The 25,862-nt window shown below is 42.7% G+C and overlaps 2 protein-coding genes across 2 annotated transcripts; both read left to right on the plus strand.

Annotated features, from left to right (window-relative positions):
• The first annotated feature begins 14,734 nt into the window (after positions 1-14,734).
• LOC124675946 (NEP1-interacting protein-like 1) lies at positions 14,735-17,604 on the plus strand. Its single transcript, XM_047212034.1, has 5 exons — positions 14,735-15,012; positions 15,594-15,784; positions 16,215-16,298; positions 16,995-17,162; positions 17,237-17,604. Exons 1-5 carry the CDS (start codon positions 14,844-14,846, stop codon positions 17,378-17,380), a joined length of 756 nt encoding a protein of 251 aa, XP_047067990.1. The 5' UTR covers positions 14,735-14,843; the 3' UTR covers positions 17,381-17,604.
• A 2,314-nt stretch (positions 17,605-19,918) lies between these two features.
• LOC124669644 (mannose-P-dolichol utilization defect 1 protein homolog 2-like) lies at positions 19,919-25,760 on the plus strand. Its single transcript, XM_047206219.1, has 8 exons — positions 19,919-20,233; positions 23,510-23,663; positions 23,787-23,859; positions 24,026-24,092; positions 24,187-24,246; positions 24,455-24,515; positions 24,808-24,849; positions 25,221-25,760. The coding sequence occupies exons 1-8, from the start codon at positions 20,054-20,056 to the stop codon at positions 25,322-25,324; spliced, it is 741 nt and encodes a 246-aa protein (XP_047062175.1). The 5' UTR covers positions 19,919-20,053; the 3' UTR covers positions 25,325-25,760.
• The last annotated feature ends 102 nt before the right edge of the window (positions 25,761-25,862 follow it).

Here is a 25,862-nt window from a genome sequence, read left to right on the forward strand (position 1 = left end):
AGGGCTAGCTTGGCATATATACCTGAAGACGCGGCTGCACTCTGTAACATGGTGGGTGTGCCTTGGTTATTTTTATTTTTTCATCAAAATCTAAAAGTTGAAAGTCATGTTTCTGTTTTAAATTTTCTGAATCCAATTTTTGTCTAAACAGATAGGAAACTTCTGCACAGATACATTTTGATATAAAAGTTTTTCATCGGAGGAGGAGGAAGTATGCAACCCGTAAACTCATTTTTAACAAACATGACCACATTTTTGCATAATATATCGAAATTCCATGTTTTCATAATAATTTTCATTAAAACTTTCAGATGACATTTTATTTTTGAATCTTCCCATCATTTTTTATTTTTCAACGAAAGAGAAAAGGCGTATCCACGGGGAGGGGGTGGTTGAAAAATTGAGGTTGTGGTGCGCCTGCAGGTGGGTCCGCCGACGGTGAAGAGTAGCTCCAATTTTTCCGTGGCCCGAACCTCATCGACGCCCCATTTTCTACTCTCTCAATAAACAGTCCATCAGGCTCGGGCATCACCGGCGGTAAACAGCACCGGCGTACCCAAAGTTTAGCCCGTCGACGATAACCCATGCGGCTATAGGCCTTTTCCTAGTAGTGTGTGATTCTCCCTTCGACTGGCGGTGCGTGCCGCGGCCAGCGACGGGCTTTACTCTAGATCTAGGTGCATCTTGTGCCAATACTGGATGGGGTGGGCCCCGCTATCCCGCTGGTTTTAAGTGTTCCCTGAGAACCCACCCTCTAGCCATGTGTGGTTGGGGTGGCTAGGATCCGGACACATGCCCGATATCCTGGCGGCCAGCTAGACTGTCCTTGCTTTCGGACATTGGTAGCCTTGTAGGTGTAACTTGAGGGCGACGGTACGCTCGGTGTAAAATCCTTGTTTTCACGGAGTTGATTTGCTTGGCCCTTGGACATTTCCCGAACGACTTGGCGATCTAGTTGTGCTCATGCCAACCACTCAATGGTTAAGCGAGATCTTAGATGCAGGAAGGTAGACTGAGCAGACGTCTCTAGCTGCACACTTGGGCAGTGGTGATGGTCTCTCTCCCTTGCCATGAGCGGACGGTGGGGGATCCTGACACTAGGGGCGACTCGGCTTTCCAAAGGCTCACATATGGCATGTAGGTGGGGCCTCGGTTTGGGGTAGTGGACCTCCGAGATACTGGGTTTGAAGGTTTTTCGGGGCCTATGCTTCGGGCGCCAACGATGGCGGGATGCATTGGTATCTTCTTGGGGTGTCGTCAGTGGCAGCTCTGGTCTCCTTGTTTTCGCTCTGGTGCCTTCGGTAGCAAGTTAGGTTTTCTTATTTTTCTTATTTTCTTTTGATCTGTTGTTGTGTAAGAGGGTTTTCATTTTATCAGTTTGATCGTTTAGCTTTATTTATAAAGCGAACTAAAGCCTCAGATAGCAATGAATCGGTCTACACGAGGTTCACATATGCCAGCAAATTAAAAATCGTCGTGTGTCAGTGTGTCACTGTTCAGAGAGCACTGAAACCGTGTACTGAACTAATACAGTACAACAAATCATATACAGATTGCACCAGAGAGATGGCAACCATCACTGCGGGTTCTCGAGAGAAAATCTTGCGTGCCAATGATTGATCACAAGTTGCATTGCACCCCTCTTTTTTTTTAGAGAAGAAGCCAACTAAGCACGGCTTTGGAATTCATTATTATATTTCATTTATTTTTTTCGATAAAGGGAATATATTAATATCACAGATACCAACTGCATCCAGCCTCATGCAATACCGACGCACCGCCCTAATGGCACCACGGATGCACACAGCCAAAAAACAAGAAAAGAAAACTAAGAAAATGAAAAGTCCCGCTACAGCATCTTCGGGCCTAACCACGACAGACACATCCACCGCCAAGACAACACCTGAACTCCCGCACTCTCCAAAAACGACGCTCTCCGAAGAAGTAGGAATCGTGTTGTTTCAAATCAACCATCGGTTTCGCCGATCAAAAGATCTTAGGTTTTCACCACGAAGATAGTCCCCGCTTTCTCAAAACACATGCCTCCACCAAGTGTCATTGCCGCGGCACAAACCAACTAAGGCCAGACCTTGGGTTTTCTTGCCCGAAAGGTAGGACTCTCTGCACGACCTGTGTTGTCGCCCCACTGTCATGCCGCTGCTTTGTGAAGCCCGGAACACTCACAGCAAGTCCCTCAACGGCGCGAGAGACTTGAGACACTCCCTTAGCTAGTGTCCTCCCCCCGGCCGTTCATGAAATTCTTCTTCTTCCGACATTCATCATGCACCCATAGTCACTGAGGCTCAACACGAGGCAAGAGCTGCGCGCTCGCCGCGGAACCAATCTGGTTCGGCCACCAAAAACATGTGGTGTGCTGCACGACTCGAATACCTGCCTGATCCAGGCAAAAACTCCGGGGCAAAAGCAACTGTTACATCTCGCCCGGCGGGACCTTTCCGGGGCCTCAACACTCCGGCCAGATCCGCCGTCCAGGCTCCTCGGTGCAGGTCCTCCTCTTCACTGCAAGAGAGGCCCTAGGGCCGACGCATGCTAATCGGAGCCGGACCCCCACGTCGGCGACCATCCCGGCTGGCCACTCCAACCCTCCACCGCGACGAGCATCTGCCGCTTGACCTTCCAGCTCCTCCCATCTCGCCAGCCGGAGCAGCAGTGGGCGGTAGATCAAAAGATCCACCACCACCAACCGCGAGCCCGATCCTCTCACGTGCGAAGAGGCTCACCTCTCGCCATCGAACCCAAAGGGCCGGCTGCCCCCGGGCGATCCTCGTGCCGCGATGAGCCCAAGATCATCGCCGCCCTCACTCGGCTAGAGGCGGAGGAAAAGGCGTTGTGTAATATCCCAGGTAATGGCGTAAGCAAAAACAGAGGAAACGGTATGTGTGCATTGCATTCATGGCTTTTACAGAAAATCTGGGGAATTTTCGACGCTTTAAAGCAAAAAACGATCCCAAGATAGCGGGAGCTGCACTGACCTGGTGGAATTAGGAAGTAGCTCACCAAGTCAAGCGCTATAAACCTCAAAGTGACTTTTGCTAAAACCTTGCTTTGGGTAGAGATAGTTTGAACCAAGGGGTTAGATCAAATGGAGCTGATAATCCAACACAACCACACTTTACTTAATGATCAATTGCTTGATCTAATAATAAAAAATTATAATATGGTAATCCTTACCATAACATATGTAGAACATACATCACATTTGGAAATCGAGTAACAATAAAATGAAGAAATCCATTCTTCACTCTTGGTCTTTTCCATATCTTAAAACAAATCAATGATCCTACCATACACCCTCATGGTATTGATTCCACTTAAAACATGGAATCATGACATAGGAGAGCAACTCTAGAGAAGAGATATCCTTCCCCATTCCAAATAGTTAAGCATCAAATCCTAGAGGTGAGAGTTCTATTTTAATTATTAGAAAAAAGCAATAGACACAACCCTTTGAGCTAAACCCTTGGATATACATCCAAGTATTCAAATCACTCATCTCCAAGGAGCAACCCTAGGATCGTTAATCAAAACAACCCCTAGAGAGAGAAACCAATTATGTTAAACACAGATTTTGATGATCACATCAATCTCTATGGAGCCTGAACCTCAGTGTTTAGAAGTAATTCCTTCCCAAATGGAGGAGAGAGAACTTATCCATGTGTCCTCATTGATTAAATCATCATTGCTTATGAAGAATCCTGCAGAGAATCATCTCGGACATTCTCCTGGGATATAATCCATTGAGACAATCACATGACCATGTCCACCTAAGGGAATTCTAAGAGAAGAACAGATGCCGAAGTTGATCAAGACAATACTTGATCATGGAAGCGAGAAACCTATTTAGTGAGAGATACATTAGGAATCCAAACATTGATCACTATAAATTGAGTGATGATCACGTCAGCCCCAAGAACTTTGGGAGGTAGAGTTAAGTTAAGAATAAGTGCTGATCATGCCTAAATCCATGATCATGTTCTTGATGTATGTGAGGATAAGATAAATCCTTAATAGGATAAGTATGATATCCTTCACCTCATCGATGAAATCATAGGGAGGCAACTAGTAAGCAACCTTAGGCTTATATTTCAACCCTTACTTAGTGAACCACTCTCGTGATCATAAGTAGAACCCTTACTCTAATATCTATATTGCATAATGTTAAAGAACCTAAGCAATTCTTAGAGGTAAAACTTCATACTTGATATGGTGAGAAACCATCCATTCACACATGCACCAAAGTTAACTATATAAAAAAGAGAATCTACAACCACTTTAATTACTTTCTTAATAGATTAAGGATTAATAATAGAAGTGAATTTGGCAGAAGACTCAGACCACTCTCAAATCCTTAAAGTAATTAGGGAAGCACATAAATATGTAGAGTAAACAACCACCCTTTATCACGGTGAAGGGTAGGAATTAAACCCTTAGCATGCAATATGGTGTCATCTCATCTCTACAACCCGAGAATTAAATCTCAACCCTAGTTTGAGTATCACTTGGGTGATCTACAAATAAAACCTAAACCACCATTAAGATTCAACCCATGTGTCATTAGGTAAATAGCATTTGAACCCCTGATGGTTCATTAATTAAATCCAAAGTTCAATTATAAAACATAAGAGCCACCTAATGCTAAGTCCTATAAATAAACCATATGTGTAGTGATCAACCATTTATCTTTGTAAACAAGATAAACCATGATGGAAACAATCCCTACTTAGATACTTTCAAATATAATAATAGTGTTAAACTCGGACAGGGGGTTAAAATAGAAACTATTAAACCTCTAACTAAGTTGGTGATCACACAAATCATATGTAAGTCATCCACTTCTCAAACTGGGAACCAAGTCTTAACAACAACCTCGAAATACTTTGAGTTGCGATTATCAACATCATCAAATCTTAACAGAATTAATTCACAAGAAAAAGGAAATTGTGAAATAAGAATTGAAACCCATGCCTAGTTGCGACTATGAACGAAGCTGCACAACTATGCAATATAATCCAATCCAAAATATTTGTTTCAAATAAAGAAGAGAGGCAATAAGTCTTTGCACTACACCACAAAATGCAGTAATTAACATAACAAGAACCTCTGCAATTCAAATTTAGAATTGAAATCCATTCAAATAGGAAATATAAAAACGGAAAATAGAAAATAGAAAAGAGGAGAAAAAGCATACCCGAACCGATGCCATGGTCAGTGGCAGCCCACCAACGAGCTGACCCGACATCGGCCCGTACTGCAGCCTGTGGCCCAGCACACGAGCCCAACTCGGCCCAAGATATCCCTTCGTCAACATATCCGAGAGGGAGGAGGCTCGGTCCTCATCCTCATCTTCTCGCATGCATGGACGACTGAGGCCGTGATCGGCCTCCCTCGCAGGCCGCGAGCCTCCCGGAGCTCGAAGGCCGTGACGCGGCATGCCTCCCGCGCGGTATAAAACCCTCGGACGAACCCCTAGCCGGCTTCTTTCACGCCCTCCTCTCTGTCCCCAATTTCTCACCATGCCTGTGAACCCTGGGCTTAGGTGCCGCGGCCATCGGCTGTCACGCGTCGAATTAGGCGAGTCCCAAAGCCCCGCCGTGGACACCTTTGTCACCACCATGCCTTCGACTCGCTCATCTGCGCGGAGGGACCCGAGGCCAAAGCCGGCCCTGAGGAGCACGCGCCGGGCGACCCTCGCCTTCTCCAACACTCGCCAGAATCGATCGAAATCCGGCGATGCCGGCTCGCCCGTATAGTCTCGCCGCCATGCTCTCCGCGACTCCGCGGATGACTAAGTGCCCCAAGCATGCTCGCCAAGTTCGCATTACATGCCGCAGGCATACCTCTCGTCGATCGACCGCAACATACCCCTGGTGTAATTCTTCATCGCCGCTCGGTCAATCCTCCGGCAGGACCATTTAGCCTGGCGGCGCTAGCATCAATCAGCTTCCTTGTCGCGTGCGCCGAGGAGGATGGTAGTCTCCAATCATCGGGGAGGGTCCGAACCTCCGCGATCGTCAGCAAACGCCACTTAGGCGAGGAGTCCCCTGCATGCATCGCGGCGTACTTTGACCTTGGTCAATGCCTGCGTGTGGCGGTATGACCATGTCACTGGCCACGGCCCGGTAAGGCCAGCTTGGAGGTAGAATCCGAAAGTTGCACTTGGTCATTTCTGATAAAATTTCAATCTCAATAATGTCTTCAAAGCAACTTCTGATAAATTCAGGTATAAAATTCATAATAATTCGGAAAATGTACAAATGAGATATTAAAATTCTTAGAAAAAGAAAACCTCTATTCAATAAAAATATAAAATGAAATTTTTTATTTTTAATAAAAATTCACTTATTTAATACTTGTTAACTGGGCCTTTGAATTTTAATTTCAAATTCAATTAAAATTCAACAATTAAGAAAGAACTTCTAAAATTAATCAAAACCGGTATAGTTCCAATAAGTGGAAAATATTAAAAACTAATTCTCTCCTTTGCTTCATAATCTAATAAATCCTTAGAATAGGGGATTTAATAGATATTACTAATAACCTCAACTTTATTAAAACCAGGTAAGCCAATAAGGAAAATATTAGAAACTAATTTTCCCTTGCTCATGCATTACACTCTTAAAATAGTAACAAAAGGACAAATCCAGTATTATTTTAATTTCAAGAGATATTAATAACTCAACTTTATTAAGGAAGTTATTAATCCAAGAATTATAGGGAATTAGAAACCCTAGTTCAATTATAAAACAAAGTGATAACCCCATAATTTCATGTGGATCCTAAAACCCTAATGCCCTTTAGAACCTAGCTCCACTATTTCATTTGAACCTCAATTTACTTCTAAAACCTAAACCCTAGATCCTCAGCAGTATCATGGTATTCTACCTTACATAGAATCATAATAGCAATTAAATACTTGCAATGCCACATAAAATGGTAGGAGCCCTATTCTCAATAATTTAGTACTCCATGTAGAGCATACCTATCCAACCTAATTGATCAAATAAGGGCAACCAAATGCAAACCCTAACTCCTATCTTTAGAGGCAACAACCTTAATTATCCATATTTAGCATCACAACCCTGTGATGAACCATAATAACAACCATGCCCATTAATTGTGCATCACGACACCATACCCACTAAACCCTACTAGTATAGATAATTATCAAAACATCCTATTTATGAACCAACCAATCTTTACTTAGAGAATTAAATAGCAAACCTAAACAACTTTCAACCTAATATATTATACTTCTTAGTATTTAGATGTATGTTCTTCAAAAGTTATTCTTTGAAGAAAATAGAGAGTATCCTCAACCCTACCTAACAGGACCTATAAACCCTAACTAGCTATCACCAACAAGGTATACCACCTTGATAGCAACTAGTTGGTAATTAAGATGTTTAGGCTTAATTCAACAATACAAGCCTAGTAGCTAATGAATCCAACTAGGTTGTGATCCATTTACCACTTACCCGTGAAAACAATTAGAACCATAGAAAACCATAGAACCCCACAAATCTAATAATCATACTTATTCTTTATTAAATAACATGTTCTTCAAAGTTATTCTTTTAAAGAATATAACAAGTAATCATCAACTATGCCTTATAGGACTTAAAATTGACAACTGCTCTTCACTTATTATACAACTACTATTCCTGGGTGTGTATGATTGTTACTATTCGACTTACCACACCGCTTATGATTCTAAAACAACACAAAAGTCAATAAGAACCTTGTTGTGAATCACTCTAAAAGTGCAACACACCCTAAACCAATCATCACAACTCACTGATCCTAAATCATCCGGGTTAGGTCTACGCTAGAGCGATTGCATCTCATACTTATGCATTAGTGCATCCTTGCCAATCTTTAAACATCGTCCCATCTGGACGATGATGCTATTTAGATCCGGAGTTATTGCGCATCAAGACCTTGCCCGCATAATCTTCACTAAGTCAAGAGAGGCAAGTTCATCACTTGCTCATGTCATTTGAGTATTTCTATCAAAATACTGTCTGCAAAGTATTATGGTTATCACTACGCATAAAAATCAAAACCACTACTTTCATAACTATGAATATGACTATGTGGTGGGCAATGGAACCATGGATTGTGTTGATATGGTGGAGGTTCCATTGCACGGGTTTATATCCATCTAGGATTAAACAACAAATGTCGCCAGTGATTCTTGTGCCGTAATACCCGTGTTAACCACAAGATCTGGAGTGGGACGGAATAGTCAATCGTATTTCCACCTCTTGTACATCAACGGATGCGCTTGCCGTAGACACTTGTATCCTGAGGGACAAGCGGTGGGCTGGGGAAGCCTAAAGTCCCCACGGTAATGCGGTCTATGATGGATTGTAAGGTGTCCGGAACGGTCTATCTATGGTTGATAGGGCGGGCATATAAAAATTGTTCAGAACGGTCTACCTTAATTGGTATAGGGGAGAACAAATGCTCAGGTCTGGTCTCACCATAGATATAGGGGAAGACAATCTTACAAAAGGGTGGGTGTGCGAGGTAGCGGAGGAATATGATTGGCTATGACCTTATACTCGGGCCTCACACCATAGGAAGTGTGGACGGGCTGTGCGCGCTCTGGTTGGCACCAAGGTTAAGATCTCTTATGGGTAAAGCAACACACCTTCGGCGAGTGTAAAGAACCGTGACCTGTCACTCCCTCGGTTCCGGATATGGAACCGCGAACGCTGCCGGAAAGGAGCTCCATGAAGTTCTAGTAAACCGGTGAAGGTCGACGGACATAGTTCTTCGAATAAAAGCAACCTTTTGAAGAAATGGTTATGAAAACTCGCATTGGTATTAGACTTTCCGGTCTAATGCCGTAGCTAGTGCATTAAACACCTCTTCTATAATGAACTTGTTGAGTACGCTCGTACTCATCCCACTCTTAAATCCCCGCTAAGCCAGATATGGAGGCATCAAAGGAGGATCTACAGTGCAACTCGAAGACCGAGGAGTCAACAACTACTTCAAAAGACAGGAACCTGTCAGAGGAGTCAGATACCACATCCAACAAGGACAAAACCTAGTTTAGCCATAGAAGGGAACTAGCTTCCTAAACCTAGCTCCTATTTAGCTAGAATCTATTCTTAGCCTCTATAGCTAGTTAAATACTCTATAAATAGAGTTCGTGATAGGATTAGACTACGAGTCGTTCTTCCGGAGTTATCTCGCAGTTTTTACCTCATTGTAAAGTAGGGAGGCTGTGATGATCTTATGTAACGAAGTCTCGTGTGTAATTCTATAGACATGCCTTGGACCCGCATATGTTTCGTTGTACCACTCGAGCGATATAATACTAGTGGAACTAGTGTTTCATTGGTGTTATATCTGACTTGCATAACTACACCATGCAAAGGTATGCCGGGTCACACACGTTGTCCGGCCTCCACCGGCCTCCCACCGCCGGCATGCCGCCGATGGGAGCGGGGGAGGCCGCAGCCCCAGCCCGGATCGTCCCTGGAGGATCGCCGCCGCCTCCATCCTCGTCCGACCGCCGCCGCCCGGGAGCGGACAGGCCGTCGCCGCGGGAGAGACTCCTGGCTGCCGTTCCCGACGCGTCACGAGGGAAGGCCCCCACCGCCGCCACGCCACCGAGATCTTTGCCCCGGCGGCTCGCCGGGCGGCGGCGGCGGGAGGGTTGGGAGGGCCGGGGTAGTCTGGAGGCTAGGTTTGCAAATGCTTGCCGAGGATACAATCTTTTCACCATATTGTATTTATTTGGCAGAAATAAATGAAATGAAAGTGATAACCTCATTTCATTTGGCAATCCACATAAATGACCGGGTACGAAGAGAAATCAAAATTAATTAGGCATAAGATGAAGGAATTCTCAACTGAAATTTTATACTGCCACTTTCGGGCAGCTAAACGAGTTAATTCTCAAGTTACAGATAAATTCTTGACTCCAACCTCGAGATGATGAAAGCCGCGACGAGTCTAAGAGATGGGAGAGCATTAAGTTTGTATGGAAGCAAGACTTGTGTGGAAAGAAGTCATCATCAACAGCAAGGGAGCCACACCGAAGCTAGCTGGTCGACGGCGTGCTGGGCGGGTGCGTGTGTTGCGTAGCAGCCTCCGGAAGGAAGAAGATAGATACCATTATGGCGAGATTTAGCTAGCAGCTAGCTCATATCCAAGGGCCAAGGCGGCCATCCGATCGTGGATGGATGGCCACGACGAGCGGCTGCTCAGCAGATGTGACCCTCAGATGGCGACTTAGTATATATTGAGCAACACATGCATGCCCTTATTCCGTGGTGGTGACTGGTCAGGTGCGCGTACAGCATGCATACTGGTGTGCTCCACGGATTGTTGGACATGGAAGGAGATGGTAACAGTTCGTTCTGTTCTTTGGCTTTTGATGCTATTTTAAGTGATCCCAAATGTTCTCATCCAATTATCGACGCGAGACCGTTATCTAGGGAATCTGCTGCTACTGTTGTCGCCTATCAGCTAACAGTTCCCGATCGAGAGGCAGCTATATATGTTTTATTGTTAGGCTATATTAATTTTTAGTTGATCGAGAGTTAGCTTTGTTCTCAGCTAAGTGATGTCATCGTATGGTTTTGTATGACACGAACACGTGAGTATAGTAAACCATTTCTGTCTGTTGCAATCTCACTTCAAACCGGAAAATTGTTAGTTGCAATTTCATTTGCAACTGAAAATATTAGTTGCAGCTCCAATTACAACTCAAAGACGCACAAAAGGTGCACGGTTTATAGGTGAATGAGCCTTAACTTGATTCTAGCTAAACGGTTACTCCTCCATTCACTAATGTGAAACTGAATAGCTTTAGTGTAGGTTAACTCATTTTGACGTGTATAGAGCTGGCGTTTAGTGGTAGGTTAACTCAGTTTCTGGTTTGTATTCAGGTCATGTTAAAATACTACCACCATACCAATTTATAAGTCTTCCGTGTGTAACTAGATCGTCAATTTAACCTCTCTATAATATAAATTATATAGTATAAAAATATATCATTAGAAAATAAAAAAGAACTGATGATATATTTTTCTAATACGACCTCATATTAAGTGGATTAAATTAACAACATAGGGGTACAAGTAGGACTAATAAACCGGTATAGATGAAGTATCTAAAAAATCTTGCATTAATGAACCGGAGGAAGTATTATTTTTAATATGACTAAGCCCTGCCACGCTACGCCTACACTATCAATGGCTACGACATTGAAATAGGTGTCGATCGATATGTCACCACATTTGCCTAATTTAGAAGAATCTGGATACTATTTAGTACCGATACATCCGCAGTTTAGACAAATCCATAACATTTCTTCGAGACTGTTAAAGTATGCATAATCATAATTTCCAATGTCAATTCACGCGATTTTAATCTTCTTCCCGGTCTTGACCACGTCGGCGGCATGGTTGGACGTGACTAGTCGATCTGTTTCCAGGCATGCATGGCTGGTCAACTAGGCTATATGTGAGTTCTCTTTCTAGAATTCAGGAGTAGTTCGTTGACAGATATGGCGAACGTGCACGGCAATCACGCCGGAGTCCGGACGCACCGTTAGCCGTGACAGGGAGAACATGGCGGTGACGCGACGGGCGCGCACGACGGCGAGGATGACGACGACGCACACTGAGCAGCTGGGTGCCGTGACACGCGCGCACACTGGGCCTGCTTCGAGTTCGCCCACGACGCACGCATGCATACCGTCCTACCGGCCAAGAAGAGCATAACGACGGCAGCTTCGAGTCCGCCGAATCGACCAATCGGTGAACTCTGTCACTCGATCTCTACGTCCACACCCCTGTATTTTGCACCCGGCCGATCGGCTGTATTGTACTACTACCGATACGACAGTCCTGTTGGCCTACTATCTACGTAGTAGTTTCGAAACGGCCGAACTCCTCGTTGAAATGTTTCTAGGTTGCCAGATATATATCTAGCATGTTGCTTCACGCATTCTCTGCTCATTTCCCACCTGTTCCTTTAAACCATTTGTCACTGACATACTCCCTCCTCTTTCCCTAACTTTTAAAAAGCTACCAAATGGTAGGATGTTGATTCTGCTAGCTCTGGATTGACCCACATATAGACGAGGCTTATGGCTCGACCGGGTGGCCCGAATATATCGGAGAATAGATATGTTGGGATCCGGCCCTAGGCAATAAGCCTGTTAGATCCAGCCCATGATGAAGGTTGGTCTGATCCGCAACGTACACGATAAGAAATACTTTGCATAGTCTAGGCTTAGTTGGATAGAATCTCTACCATTGTAACCCTAAATCCGAAGCCTTTATAAACTTGATCCTGTGAGCCCTCGAGGCACAACTCAACCCATTGTATTCAGAGATGAAGTTAGGATTTTTTACAACGGGGCATCTCTATTTTCTCTGTTTTCCAATGGGATCAAGCTCAATAAATTAATATTATTTAACACTAAGTAACGAAGGTTTTGGTAACATCCATTGGGGTCAGCCGACACCGTTGGCTATAAAGGAGCTCCGGCCCGATTGTAATCTTGTACTTATTGCCCGAGTAATTCCAAACAAGCAGCAATAGGCTCACCACCGTCATGAGATTTCCGAAGCTAGGTAACACTTTCGCCTATGTGGAGGAGAGACATCAAAAAATAAGGAGAGTGGGTTGTCATGTAAGGGAGCCCACCTTTGCTCATGCTTCTAGGAAAATTTGATATTTGTGAAGAGGGAGAAAGTCCTAAAAATTAGCAATCTAATAGTTAATCTTACAGCCAACCTTGTTGTATGAGTGACTAAACAACATGAAACTTGTTTATGGCCAACACATGGCTAGAAAAGTCATAATGTATTTGATTTTATTTTTGGAGTTGACATTTTGAAGTTTCAAAAAGCTCCTAGAATTTGACAACGACTTATTCTATGGTCTTGCAAATAAAATTTCAATATGGAATACTTTGTATCCCGACTCTACACAAAAGTGACGAGTGCATGGTTTTTTTGAATTTTGCACTATTCATTATCCGAGATCTCGAAATTTGTCTTTTTTTTGCCACAGCCTAGAATACATCATAATTCTCATTGATTTTTTGCGCATAGGTAGACGCCATCATTATCATCAAGCAAGATTTTCTTAGAATTTTTTAAGACTTTAAATGCTGATTTTAAAAAATTGAAAAATCTGAAACAAAACACTCACACCTAGCTATACTATTAAACATGTTCTTACTACTCTCGGCTCGTCTCACTAGATTAGACTAAACGGTGGTGAAGTCATTGGAAAGCATAGCACGCGATGGCATTTGGTATTATGAATGTTGATATTTTTCTTCTACTCTTGATCAAACTTTCCAAATTTTAACTTTGGCTAAACCCGAAAAGTGAGGTAATTGTGAATGAATGGAGTACTTGCTCTAATGGATGGTATTTATTTTCAATGGTAATTTAATTTTTTGAATGGTGTAATGGGTAGAATTGGCTTAGAATCACTAGTTTTGCTTCTTGATGTTGTAAGGGCTGGTGTGTGCCCGGAGGTTTCGGTGTTTTGATGGATGACATGTCCGCTTGGCGCTCGGAATTTATGCTTCTATTTTCAGACTACTAAAGAAACATGAGACACTATGTTTTCATTAGTAAAATTACTTTTTCACCGTTCATAATTTCCGCCGTTGTTTTAGTTTGAATTTAGATTTCAATTACGACAAGAATTATGAAATGGAGGAAGTACTAGTAACTCGTGACTGCACCTTTAGGCCTCCTTTGATTCAAATCAATTTTACATGATTCTTAGATTTTTTTCCTACGTGGGTATTTAGATTCATTGGAATGTAGAATCCTAAGGATTTTGTTGCACTCACATTTAGATGAAATTTTATGTTCACTAAAATCGCTTGCCATATTTTCTATGTTCTTGTGCTGTTAAACACTCTCCGACTAAAAAAAAATACTTGTGGATAGCGTAAAAACCCTTGCTTGACAGATCCAAGGAGAAGGACTACCCATCCAGGCGCCATATACACCATGGAGGCATTTCCATGGCCTTAACTATGACACCTCCTCTCTAGGAACGAGGGAAAACTTAGGTCCACGGCCTCGCCCTTTTCCTTCAAAGGGCTGACCTTGTTATCCATGGTGTTCTTTGGAGTTGTCGTCACTACCTAGGGCACGGGCCTCCGGGGCATATACGTACAATGCACGTCATTGTTGGCCCTTTCAAGACAACACCTTCCTTTGTTAAAATATGATACACATTTTCATGGTGTATTTTAGAAGAAAAAAATACATGTAGTTTTTCTAATCCTACATACCCGCTCCCTATGGGTTGATAGTCACATGCCATATGAATCCAGTGCCACAAAAATAGATCTTCTTTTAAATTGATGGTTAACTTTTATTTTCAGAGTCGGTGCTAGGTCACCTGAACTCTCTGGACAGCTAAATCTTTTGATAATCTTGATTACCTGAACTTTGGTCAAGCTTAAACGCGAAGAATGAGGCAGGCAGGCAGCGTGCCGCAGCCCTAACCCTGACCGACCCAAAGTAACCCATTCATGAATCGCACGCTTCAAGGGAACGACGGTTTTTCCTTGCCCCGCATTAATTGCCCTCCCCTCCCTGCCATTCATGGCCTCCTCCTCCTCCTCTATCCCCTCCTCCTGCCTCGTCTCGTCTCCACTCGGGACTCTTCCCCACCTCCTTGTCCCTCAAGATTTCTCTCCAACCCCTCTCCTCCACCACCGGTATATATACGCCAACCCCCGTGCGCGAACCATTCCACGCTCCTCGTAGCATGCTTGCCAAGTTTCTTGGATCCTGCGACGGTGCTGGCCGGCCTTGATGGATCATTGGGTGCCTTCTTCTTCGTATTCCGGCGCAGCCGCCGCTTCTTTGACCTCCTGCAGCCGCATCGGTGCGGTGTGGAGATCGTGCCGGAGCTGCGCCGCCGCGGCTCTGGCGGCGGCAGGGTGGGCGCTCGGCGCGATGCTCACCTGCGTCTTCGCCGTCGGTACGTACCTGGTTTTGGCTCCCTTCTGTGCTCAGTCAATGCTTGCTGCTCCAATACGTTTGCTACCCTTAGCCTTCGTGTGCGATTACAGATTATTTACTTTGGGCTGCCCAAGATTGATTCTTGTTTCTGGATGCTTCGTCTTGGATATTCATTGGTTCATCGGTCGTTAATTAGGGGACTGATTGCTCATTTCCCTGTTTGCCTGTTCTGCCGCTCTAGGCGCAGTTATTATTGTTGGGATTCTGGAGTTTACCCTCTGCTGGGGTTCGTATTTGCTCCAATTGGGAACAATTCAAATCTTGTGGCCAGAAATTTCGAAACTTCTTTGCCACTTCTGTCATGACATATGCTAAGCCTATCTTAAAAAGCTTCCGCTTCAATATTTTTAATCGCTTCACGGTTGACCATTGCCCTCTATTTAGGTTCTCTGTCTTGGCCCTGCTTGCAAGTTTGAATTCATTGCGTATTGCAATTGTTCCATGAGAATTTTTTATTGTGTCAAAAAAGTTGGTACAATTTGTATCTGAAAATTTTCTTATTGTTACTTTTTTTTTCCTTCTTTTATGTTTATAATGCAGTGGGTTCACTGGTTGGGATCTTCATCGGTGCCTGCATGGGGATGTCCACTGAAAGCGGTGTTCTCCGAGGAGCCGGCGTGGGAGCAGTCTCTGGCGCGGTCTTCTCTATTGAGGCTGTTGAGTCCTGCATCGAAATTTCGAGATCCAGTGAATCCGGAAAACATAGCATCCTCATTTGTGGTGAGTACAGAGTTATCTAGTGGGCTCCTCTTTTTCTTATGCATTGGACAAAAGGTGAAAGATCATTTTCATGTACCTACCCAAAGACATATACCTCACTACGATGTCGACTAGCGTAAGCATGAGATGTGTGTGATGGAAAGTTGTGGAATCTTCTATGGTGGCTGATTTTTTCTCGAGCTTATTCAGTTGAAGAGAAATTACAAAACCATGGAAAACATATGCTACAAGTAACTCCAGGAAATGATGTTGCATTCCATTAGTTGTTGCTATGTTATCGTCATTTTTGTGTGAATAAGTGAAGCAGCAATTCATAAACAGAGTTTAGTTTCTTCAACAAAAAAAATAAGAGCTTACATTTTTCTGTGAATAGTTGAAGCAGCAATTCCTAAGCTGAGTCAATTTGTTACTCATTATGATGTTATATGTTTGTTCTTTCAGCTTGACATCATCTCTAGCCTCTTCAGTGGGCGAATTGTCTGGGAGAAAGTCAGTCCAGCACTGCAGCGTGCTGTGCAAAGCCAGGTATAGCTCTTCATTTAGGTAGATCTAAATTTATAATGATTGGCAGTATGATCCTATTGCTCTCTCATGGCTAAAATTGTAACTGATTATTGGTGCCAGAGAGATCAAACCTTAATTTTCTTTGTTTGTGCCATCTAAATTATGAAAATCGTCAGATATGATTATATGCCATTATCTTAAAACTAATAAGCAAACCATGCCTTTTGGCTATCTATCTAGCAACATAAATAGTCAAATGTCACTTTGGTACACTGTGTTTGTTTCTGAGCTGCACCATCAGAACCTGTTACTAATTAACCTTGGTCTAGAACTTCTAAACCAAACTCACCAATCTGTATATAATGCATGAAAGTGGTGTTATCACGGTGTAAATACCTTACATAAGTACGTGTGATACAGTATTGAATTAAGAAAAAATAATCTTGATAATGATGTGCACTGTTGAATAGATTACAAATTATTCAAGATTTAACTTGTGAGCGATCATTTCGCACTATCTGTTTTATAGGACCATAGAGTGCCCCCTTCAGTGTACATACTCTATCTACTTTTATAGGACCAGATAGTGCCAGCAGCATTAACTTCTAGGCACGACAACCATAATTGCATCTGGTGCTGATTGCAACTTTGCAAGGTTCTATGTGATTTCAAAGGGAGTTGCATGCTAGGTCTCACTCAATGTTTTGTGTAACGCAGATGAGCTTACTGAGCACACCATTCATCGACAACAATGACCTTTTCGAAACTGGCAATACGGGTGGCATGTCAAGAGATCTGATCAACAAGATCCCAGCGATCAGGTTGAGCTCTGCAACCAACTCTGGTCAGGATACTGATAGGAGCTGCTGTTCAGTGTGCCTTCAGGTTAGTATGTTCTCACATTAGCAGCCAAAAAAATGAAGTTTCTTGTACTGATGACGTGCTATACTACTATCCAGGACTTTGGATGCCGGCAATTCGTGAGAGCCTTGCCTCAGTGCGAGCACATTTTCCACGTGCAATGCATCGACAACTGGCTTCAAAGGAATGCTTCCTGCCCACTGTGCAGGGGTGGTGTTCATATAGACCATATACACATGTAAATAAACTTGCTGCGCACCTGGTGTATTTTCATGTCGAATACCCGTGCGCACAATCTATATCGTAAAAATAGTCTGTATACATAGAGGTTTTCTTCCTTTTGCCAGTCTTCCGTTGGGGTGGGGGGCTATGTCTGTTCCAGCTGCACGTTTTTGTCATAGCAATAACATGATATGTACATTCTCTAAATGGAACTGACTATAACAAGCTTGGCCACAATTTTCTCCGCTGTTAGCCACTGATATCGACTTTGCAAAGGTAATTTGCTTGCAAAATTGTCAACTGCTGTAAGTACAGAGGCTTACATCGCAGCTGAAGGTTGGTGCTAATTGTACGCTGCTGCCACTATCTGTTGAGGCAGAAAGTGTTTCGAATAAACAGCTGCTGGGTCGTTATTTTGATCCCACACTGGCAGACTCTTAAACGACATGAGCTTCTTCATGACGTATCTGGGAAGAAGAAAAAAGATATCGGGGGCTGCTGCTAGTTGCAAATGAATGGTAGAAACGGTGGCCTTTTCTTTATTGAGAGCAAACGAAACCTCTCCATCATGCTGTTTATAGAGAGAAAAGTGACGTGCCTTCTTGCAGAAGATGCAACGTGACAGAAATATTGATTGAGATAGCTACAGTTATCAAGCGTTTAATAACCATGTTTTATAGTCATGATGGAGAGGTGATTAGTCGACGCCAAGCAGCCGATAAGATCCAACGTCGTTGCTTCTTGTAAAAGAGTTTTAAAGAGCTGAGGAGGTGATACTGACTATGTGCTGTTGCAATCTGTCATTCAAAAATATAAAATACTAGGAGTATTTTATTTCAACAAATTAGATGAAGTTTGACACAAGTATTCCACTACCTTGATACAATTTCTGAAGAAGAAAAAGAAAGATATCAGGGAGGAAAAAAATACCTCCCAAAAATGCAGAACATGACAATGGCTTGACCCAGAACGGGAGCACTAAGGATTAGGGGTGTCGGCAATTCTCGCTGGTTTGCACGTCTCATTTTGGAATTAGAACCGGGTTTGAACACTCCTACCATGGATCATACTTTTATTTTTTGCGAATTACCATGGATCATACTTGTGTGCACCACTTTGAATGTATGATGAGTTGTCTTCGACATATTTCGGAATTTAACCAATGTCTTCAGAAATATATGAATTTTGTATAGTCTCTCAAAAAATGTGCAGGTTAATGAGAAATGAGATTCTGGCGTACACGGGATCTACTGTGCACGTTGTTATTGTTGGATCTGCATTGTTTCTTGCCTCAGGGTTCATGCTGCCAAAAATCATTATGTTCCGATATTGCATAGGGATTGAATCTAGCATATGTGCACAATCAGATGGTGGATAATATTGTTTTTTTAGATTCAAGGCTCCACGAGCCCGACTTTAAATTAATAAAGCCCACATCGGCCAGAGTTTACAAAATGCTGAAAAACAGACTTACAGGTGACGAAGAACAAGCACTAAAAAGGAAAAAGACATTGAAGCGAAGCTTGATCATCGACGCCATTGTCCCACGCTCGCGATCCGACTGAAGGGGAAGCGAGGTTCTGGAAGCACGCCACGGAGGACTCGTACCATCGTTGAACGCCGTGGATAATATTGTTCATTGCTCCACTCTTTGCTTCCTTTTGTATCCTCCTCGGGCCTCAAATTCCATCCCTCAACCATGAATTTTTTATTAGAAGTTTGTAATTCTCGAAACATTTGTATATTCCTAAGTGGTGAATTCTCGACCAACAAATTGCATGTGAAGTGTGAAATCACAAAGTTTCATTACGAGGACCGATCCTAGTAGAATTCTAGCGTCCTCCCATTTATCACCGAATTTACTATTTTAAATGCGAGAGCCATCATTGATATCTTGCGGTATTTGACAAGTATCTTCAGAGCTATCTGAATTTCATATAGGCTCGCCAAGAAAAGGCACATTGCAATTTACAACTTTGTAGAAACATCCCTCTACTTTAATTCTGCATGTATTTGTCTTGTACTATCTTAAAAGTTATGAATTCTACGTAGCGCAACACTTAATCCTCCCCACTTTCTATCGGCCTTCCATTGCTTTCTCTTTCGTAGCGCACTCTATCTCTCCCCCCACCCCTAACCCTAATACATATGTATGAAACCTTGACCAAATATTTGCATGTAAAGTGTGAATCACAGAGTTCCATGGCAAAAACTATGTTAATAAGAGGTGTCTCACCCTATGTAATTTAGGGTTTGTACTCCCATAGTCCCATGGAGTACATGATAGTATAATAGTATATCATGGTATATGCTTTTTTAGGGGATAATATGGGTCAATCGATATTCTACAAAAGAGAAACGAAACTATCTATATCTAAATAAAGTTATGTCAATTATTTTGGAACAAATTGAGTACATGTGATATAGTATAATAGTATATCCTGGTATATAATACTATGGGTTAGTCGATTCTACAAAAGAAAAACGAAATTCAATGGGCCAGTCAAAGTCGTGGGTGATTTCAGCCCAATTGAGGGCATCGCTGTTCCTCCTCCTCTGCACGCCAACTCTCTCTCTATCCTGCGCGGCCAGGGGACACGGAGAAGCAACGCCGTGGGGAAACAGCAACGCCGTCGGAGTCCAGACGCCATTGACGTACAAGAGGTGAGCGACTTGAGAAATTGGAGATTCGCATGGTGATGAAGGTGAATCTGGGGACGATGGAGCTGGAGATCCTGGGCATGAACTTCGGCTGCGTCCTGTCGGCGCTCTCGGATGCCAAGATCCCGGAGAAAGAATGCCTTCTCCCGCTCGTTTCCAAGCTCCTCGGCTACTGCATCGTTGCCGCCTCCACCACCGTCAAGCTCCCGCAGGTTCGTTACTGCCTTTTATCGCCTGGCCCAATTAGGTAGCTTTCCCTGGATTTCTCGAGATTACAACATTTGTCACCCGTAGATAGTTGTGCCATATGAATCCAAAGATGCGCGTTCTGTGTGTGCCTGTTCTGATCTGTGAGCTCGTCTGGTGGTGAGTGGGCGTGAGGGGGATTTCATCTTCTTTACGTGAGCATGGCGTGCGGAATTGTGCATAAAAGGCTGTTTGTTTGGTTGCCTAGCTTGGCCGCGACCTTTGCACGGCATGCCGAGATCCCTGTGCGAAATTTTGCATAAAACCAGAGAATCGAGAAGCCACCAGCGAAATTCTTTGTTTGTTTGCTTGCTGAGTGACTGCGTGATCCTTGTGATTGTTTATCTGTAGGGCATGGAAGTCTGCAATTTCTTCCTTGCCCATGAGAAATACAAGTCTCCCAGCTCACAGGCATTTGCAATTCTCGCTTCTCAGCCCCTTGCTTGAATCTAGAACTTCATTGCCGAACATGATATCTGGGTTCCCCATGCTTTGTTCTGTCACCACCATTAGTACAGCCCAATCTTGGCCAGTTCACAGAAAAACATGCCCTACAATCCCTACAGCTCCCATCCTAAAACTTTCAAAGAAACCCTCATCCTTGATGATGGCTTGTTGCGTACGGAAACCTTCGACAGGAACCTGCTCGCTGCCAGGTTTCCAAAGTTTTGAGACTTTGGACATGAACAATGGAAGCAGATCAGCCACTGGGACAACAGTGAAAATATTGGGCATGGACATAGGTTACATCCTGTCAGCATCGCTGGGTACAAAGATCCCTCCCAAGGACTCCCTACTACCGCTCTTGTCAACGGTCCTTGGGTACTTCATGATCGCTACATCCACTGTCACCAAGATCCCTCAGGTGCCTGTATCTATTGTCATGAATTAAGAACTAGTTTGGGTTGTGCAGGCGTTTGCTTCTTCACCTCTTCCCATGGCAGGGTTTGATTTTTTTTACGTGTTGTATACTTATGCCTAATTTTGGAAATTAATTAAAAGATGGAAGGCTATCCGAGTTTTTGTTTGTCGTTTTGTTGTCGCCAACGATTGCAATGGAAAGGATAAGTCACAGAACCATGCATTGAGGAGGAATCGACAAAATGGGTTTTTTGTTTATGAGTATTGCATAGCACGGTTTGTTACAATAGCAGAAAGGGTTCCAGAATTTTTGGCACTTCATTGTAGACTGGTAGTGACCTGCTTAATAGATTTTTTTATGCTTATTTAATCAATTAATGTATTGAGATAATCAGGCAACCAGTGTTGTAAGTATCATGTAGGAGTGTAGTAATGGAAAGTGCATGCTGCTGAACTGCTGATATAGTGGGTGTGACATGCTCCGCTGTATTTGCAAACCTTTAAAGTTAGTCGATCAATCTTATAAATTAGGATTGCAGTATATAAAAGCCTGTGGAAGTATGAGGCCTATCTATTGCCAAATTTTCAACCTCTCATGAAGATGGTAAACACAATAGCATCTCACGTAGTGGATATTACGCTGAACCCGTGGACCTCTAAAGCACTTCTTCAGCCGTGGAGGGGTTGTTGCACAACAGAGGCAGAGGAAGAAGTAACGTGGGAGGGATAATAGATCTGTTTCTGCTTCCCTTAAGGAGCTAGAGGTTGGCATTATACAGCCAACGTACATGACTTGAGGTCCTAACAAACATGGAAAGGACTAAGCTAACTTGGAAAGTAACTCTAGAGATAAGATCCTATATTATTAAAAGGATAGATATTGATTCTCTTTCCCATCTATGTGCTGCAAGCTGAAGCCCTCATGTGACATTTCTCCCCCCTGGTGAGTCAGCTCGTCATCGAGCTGATAAGCTGGATAAGGCTGCTAGAAATCAGCCATTATCAGTTGCATTGTCATCATCGAGGACTGGATCTACCGCCATCATATATAACTTCTTGCAGCGGTGACCTGGAGCAAACTGCTCCTCACAGTTGAAACATAGGCCCTGAGCTTGGCAGGTTACCATCTTTGCCTGGGATAGCATGCACCGTTGGTGCCCAGCTCATGCGGCAGCCACTCCTCGTGGTAGGTGAGCCGGAGCAGGGAGGACGTCAGCGTCCAGAAGCAGACCATTGGCAGCTCTCACAGCTGGTTCTGGAGCTGGGGGTATCCAGTTTTCCTGGCGTTCACAACTGCACGCCGAACTCATTGCCTCCAGGAGAGAAGTTGACCGCCACATCTCCACATTGAGTGTGATAGGCTCCTGGAGAGTAGTGTTGTAAATCATCACCTGCTGGGCAGCTGGTAGACGCAGCGCACGACCAAGTAGGGCATTGTATGGCTTGTTGAAGTCTGCCACCAGGCACTTGCACTTGAGGGAGATGAGCTTGCCAAGGGTGTTGCTGCAGGAAGGTGGACCACATCGGGTATTAACCAACGCGGTAAAAGCTGGTGCCATGGCGGTTGGCCGTAGACATCCTTGTCCTGGCCATACCACTGCTGGGAGTCACGTCACCACGAGATGGAAGGAGGCAATACCCACCTTCTCAGCTTCCGCTGTCTGCTGTGCGTCAAAGAAGAGATTGCAGTTGTCTTCTCACGTGAGGGTTTCAGCTAGCAGCGCATAGATGGGAAAAAGAATCAATCTCTATTGTTTTAATTAAATATGATCTCATCTCAATAGTTAGTTTTTGAGTTTTTTAGTCCTTTCCATGTTTGTTAGGATTTTGGCCTCAGGCCTCAAGTCATGTACGTTGGGTATATAATGCCAACCTCTAGCTCCTTAAGGAAAGCAGAAAATAAACAGATCTATTATCCCTCCCACTTTACTACTTCCCCTGCAGCTGTTGTGCGGCAATCCCTCCATAGCTGGAGTTGCGCCTTAGAGGTCCGCGGGTTCGGCATAATATCCACTACGTGGCAACTTGATAACTCTCCCACCATTTCTTCCAGCAGCGACTTAGAGATTGATTCTCTTTCTCATCTATGTGCTGCTAGCTGAAGCCCTCGCGTGGCAAACATGATCTGTGGTCTTCGTAAGATTAGGTTATTTAAGATCAAATGTTGGAAAAAAGTAGCGTATAGGATCACATTATCACATCCATGACTTACTGAATGATCTGCACCTGGATGTTTCCTAAATTGCATCTATAATTACAATAAAATGTAGAACATGATTCAGTTGCAAAAGTTGTTCCGGTGATCATTTTTGTGAATTCTTGCTTCTATAGACAGCCTTCTCTTTTTTGATGTTTACTTAATATGGTGCTTTTTGTTGCAGATACTGAAGATTTTAAAACATGGAAGTGTTAGAGGACTTAGTGTTGCATCCTTTGAGCTTGAGCTCATTGGCTACACAATTGCTCTGGCATATTGTATTCATAAAGGACTGCCCTTTTCAGCTTATGGAGAGCTAGCTTTTCTGTTGATCCAAGGTTTGTCTTTGACCTAATGGTTTAAGTTGAGAGTAGTGAAATATCATTACTATCTTTTCTGTTGATAAAGCTGCATAGAAAATATTCAGCGATATTTATAACCAATGTCTGTTTTGCTTGCAGCAATAATCTTAATTGCAATCATTTACTATTACTCGCCACCGATGGGAAGCAAAACATGGATAAAAGCTTTGGTGTATCCTTTTTCCACGAATTTATTATTAAAAATATTAGGTATCGCAACAAGTATATGCTAACGCAAATGGAATTCTTTTGGCAAATCAGTTGAATTTAATAACTTTATGCTGATTTTATTAGTTAATTATTTATGCTACCTGCTTTCCCTAACAGTGGTTGTTCAGATATTGTGGATTAGCTCCGATTGTTTTGGCTGGAAAAATTGATCCAGGTCTTTTTGAACTCCTTTATGTAAGTAGCAAATGGAATTTTCTGTCGTGTAACACTTTTAACTTTTTTTTGTATGAGCTCATCTTTTGATCTTGGAGCTAAATATATTTTGCAGGCTTCACAGCACGCCATCTTCTTTTGTGCCAGAGTACCGCAGATATGGAAAAATTTCACAGTACGTTGTTTATTTTCTGTTACATCCTACAACTCCAAGCTATATATGCTTCTTTTTTTTGTAGCAAGTTGGTTTTTATCAGCAGGATAAATGACATCACATATGTTGTGACTAGCACTTTATTGTACCCTTTTAGTAAACTATTTCCAAACCTTCTTTTATGTGACGAGATGTATTTTACTATAAATCTGTTGTTGGTGTTATGCAGAATAAGAGCACTGGCGAGCTAAGCTTCCTGACTTGTTTCATGAATTTTGCTGGTTCCCTTGGTAAGTTTGAATAGTTTGGCAAGAAGTTTTGAAGCAATCATTTTTTGAGTTGCAGTTCTTTTTCATTATGATATTACTTGCTGTGAAACTAAAATAGTATTAGCATCGTTGAATTTTGTAATACTGAATACTCCAACTAAGATGATTGATGACTCAAACCATTCATATTCTTATTTGGCAAAGTACTTTTGGCCTTTGGTTATTGTTTTCTTTCATTGAGTTTTATTTTAAGTTTCTCCTTATATATATCGTTGAAAGCTGGCTAATTATTTAATGCTCCTTTCTGATGCAGTAAGAGTTTTTACCAGTATCCAGGAGAAGACTCCATTAAGTGGTATCCTTTGGTTCTGATTAGAGCTCATTACTTTACTCTGATGTAGCTGTTTTATTTGCTTCTTGACAAGCTAACCGTTTTATGTACATTATTTGCAATATGCTTTATTTCCCCTTATACATGATTAGTGAACGTATTGAGTTTTCATACTGATTTGCTCATTCAAAATCCTGTTAGTTTGAGTTTATCTGGAAGATACGTAGCTCGAGTCTTTTTGAAAGAATATGGTATTAGTAATCAATAATCACTTAATCAGTGACACCTACGTACATACAATCAATAATGTACATACAATTAATAATCAGTGCTGTCTATTCGATGTATTTGCTTTCTTATTGCTGTACTCCTGTGGACCCTTGACTCCTGGAAAGTTCTTATGGGCTCTGTAATTGGCATCGCGACAAATGGTACAATCTTGAGTCAGATAATTATGTACCAAAAGCCTGTGCCGAAGAAAGAGAAGAAAGAAGATTAAGCAGAACAGGAGGTTCTTTCTTTCTGGTTTACAATTTTGCTCCTGGTCTATTGTTGGAGCAACATGCGCCACTACATGAACTTACCTACAGACCCTACGCAATGACAGAAACAGTAGGCGGAAAAATTATGCAGACTTGTGTGATGATGAAAGCAATAGGAAGTATACGCAGGACATGCTATCGATATTCCTTGGTTTGTAATCTTTGCAAGCGTAGTAATGACTGTTGGTGTAGTTTCACTTGATGTTTTAGTTGCACTGTTCGATTGTTCGATGATAGAAAAAAAGAATCGACATCCATTGTTTATATGCTGCTCAATGTTTGAAATCAGTTTGTTGTTTTTAGTAATTCTCCTTAATCCACCGTACCAATTGTTTGGTCATGATTAAATATTTGGTCTAGGGTTGTATTGTTGCCAATTATTGGGCAATGCCATCTACTCTGTCAATTATAGTTTATTTTTCGTAAGTTTTACTAACAAAATTTGGCAATGTGATGAGGTAACCAAAGTTTATGCTAGGACAGGCTTGTGCTCAA

Source organism: Lolium rigidum, chromosome 7 (assembly GCF_022539505.1).
Source record: "Lolium rigidum isolate FL_2022 chromosome 7, APGP_CSIRO_Lrig_0.1, whole genome shotgun sequence".
Lineage (NCBI taxonomy): Eukaryota > Viridiplantae > Streptophyta > Magnoliopsida > Poales > Poaceae > Lolium > Lolium rigidum.

Coding starts and splice junctions, on each gene's coding strand:
- LOC124675946 (XM_047212034.1), top strand. CDS start 14,844: ATGGATCATTGGGTGCCTTCTTCTTCGTATTCCGGCGCAGCCGCCGCT. Junction 15,013..15,593: donor CACCTGCGTCTTCGCCGTCG/GTACGTACCTGG, acceptor TTTATAATGCAG/TGGGTTCACTGGTTGGGATC. Junction 17,163..17,236: donor GCTGTTCAGTGTGCCTTCAG/GTTAGTATGTTC, acceptor ACTACTATCCAG/GACTTTGGATGCCGGCAATT.
- LOC124669644 (XM_047206219.1), top strand. CDS start 20,054: ATGGTGATGAAGGTGAATCTGGGGACGATGGAGCTGGAGATCCTGGGC. Junction 20,234..23,509: donor CCACCGTCAAGCTCCCGCAG/GTTCGTTACTGC, acceptor TTTTTGTTGCAG/ATACTGAAGATTTTAAAACA. Junction 23,860..24,025: donor ACATGGATAAAAGCTTTGGT/GTATCCTTTTTC, acceptor GTGGTTGTTCAG/ATATTGTGGATTAGCTCCGA.